General features: G+C 39.5%; 1 protein-coding gene across 1 annotated transcript; it reads right to left on the bottom strand.

The window, feature by feature from the left end:
* LOC143569175 (uncharacterized) lies at positions 1–759 on the bottom strand. The gene has a single exon (XM_077055148.1). The coding sequence runs from the start codon at positions 757–759 to the stop codon at positions 55–57; it is 705 nt and encodes a 234-aa protein (XP_076911263.1). The 3' UTR covers positions 1–54.
* Between the last annotated feature and the right edge of the window lie 282 nt (positions 760–1,041).

Genomic DNA, 1,041 nt, shown 5'->3' with positions numbered 1-1,041 from the left:
ACAAACCAATTTATAAAATTTACAACCAAAACACAAGTCACAAAATCCACATACTCATTCTTTCTTATTTGAATCACCAATTAAAACCTCCCAAATCTCAGCAAAAACCTCAAATATCACCTTATGATGTTCTTCATCATTCAACTTAATAAAACACTCCACCAAATTCTCAAGCTCTTCAACTCCAAACAACTCCTTTTCCACAATCATATCCACCATCGAAACCCGAAAATCTTCATACGGGTCACTCGAATCCTTCGCCACGGCCACCACACCCGTCGCGCCCTTCGGTTTCACCACATTTACGCAGCCGGATTCGTCGGAATTCGACGAAATTGATCTCCTAGAAAACAGAGTGTTTCTTGATTTTTGATCATCTTCATCATCACTACTCCACCAATTGTTGTAATAATTGTCTGTAATTGATGAGAAACTTGGATTGCTCGGTCTTCTCCGGTGATGGGTTTTCTTTTTCCGGTTGATTTTCGCGGGTTTTTCGTGAACAGGGGAAACAGAGTGTTTACTCCGGCGACTGGAATTCGGTGGAAATTGAGTGTTTTTTGGTGGGAAATTTGGGGTTTTGGTTTTTGGGTGTGAGGATTGTGGTTTGGGTTTAGGGGAGAAGAGGTCGATGAGACGGCGGTTATTATGGTGGCCGTAGACGTCATTAGAGGTAGTGTTTGGTCTACAGGAATTGAAGGTGGATTGGAAGAATTTGGAGATTTGGGACTTGATGTGGTTTTGATTTTGATTTTCCATTTTTGGGCAGTTTGTGATTTGAGGTGCATGTGATTATGGAATATGTAGTAGTTTAAAGTTTTAACTTTTAAATACTTAGAATAATATTTTTTTTAGTATTTCAAAAGAAAGATTCTATTTAAGCTTTTTTGGTCTCATAACGTGTTGTCGGATAATTCTGTTTTCGTGGAGGCAAATGACTGTCAAGCGGTAACTGATGGTATGGTTTTTTGGGAGAATGCTCAAGCCAAGCTCTAAAGCCAGTGTGAGCCTAGTTAAGATAACATAGTCTGGTTAGGATGG

The sequence above is a fragment of the Bidens hawaiensis genome, unplaced genomic scaffold (assembly GCF_021521415.1).
Source record: "Bidens hawaiensis isolate Kalapana, Puna unplaced genomic scaffold, B.hawaiensis_p1.1 tig00024419_1, whole genome shotgun sequence".
In the NCBI taxonomy this organism is placed as follows: domain Eukaryota; kingdom Viridiplantae; phylum Streptophyta; class Magnoliopsida; order Asterales; family Asteraceae; genus Bidens; species Bidens hawaiensis.
This window is presented reverse-complemented; position numbering and strand designations above follow the sequence as displayed.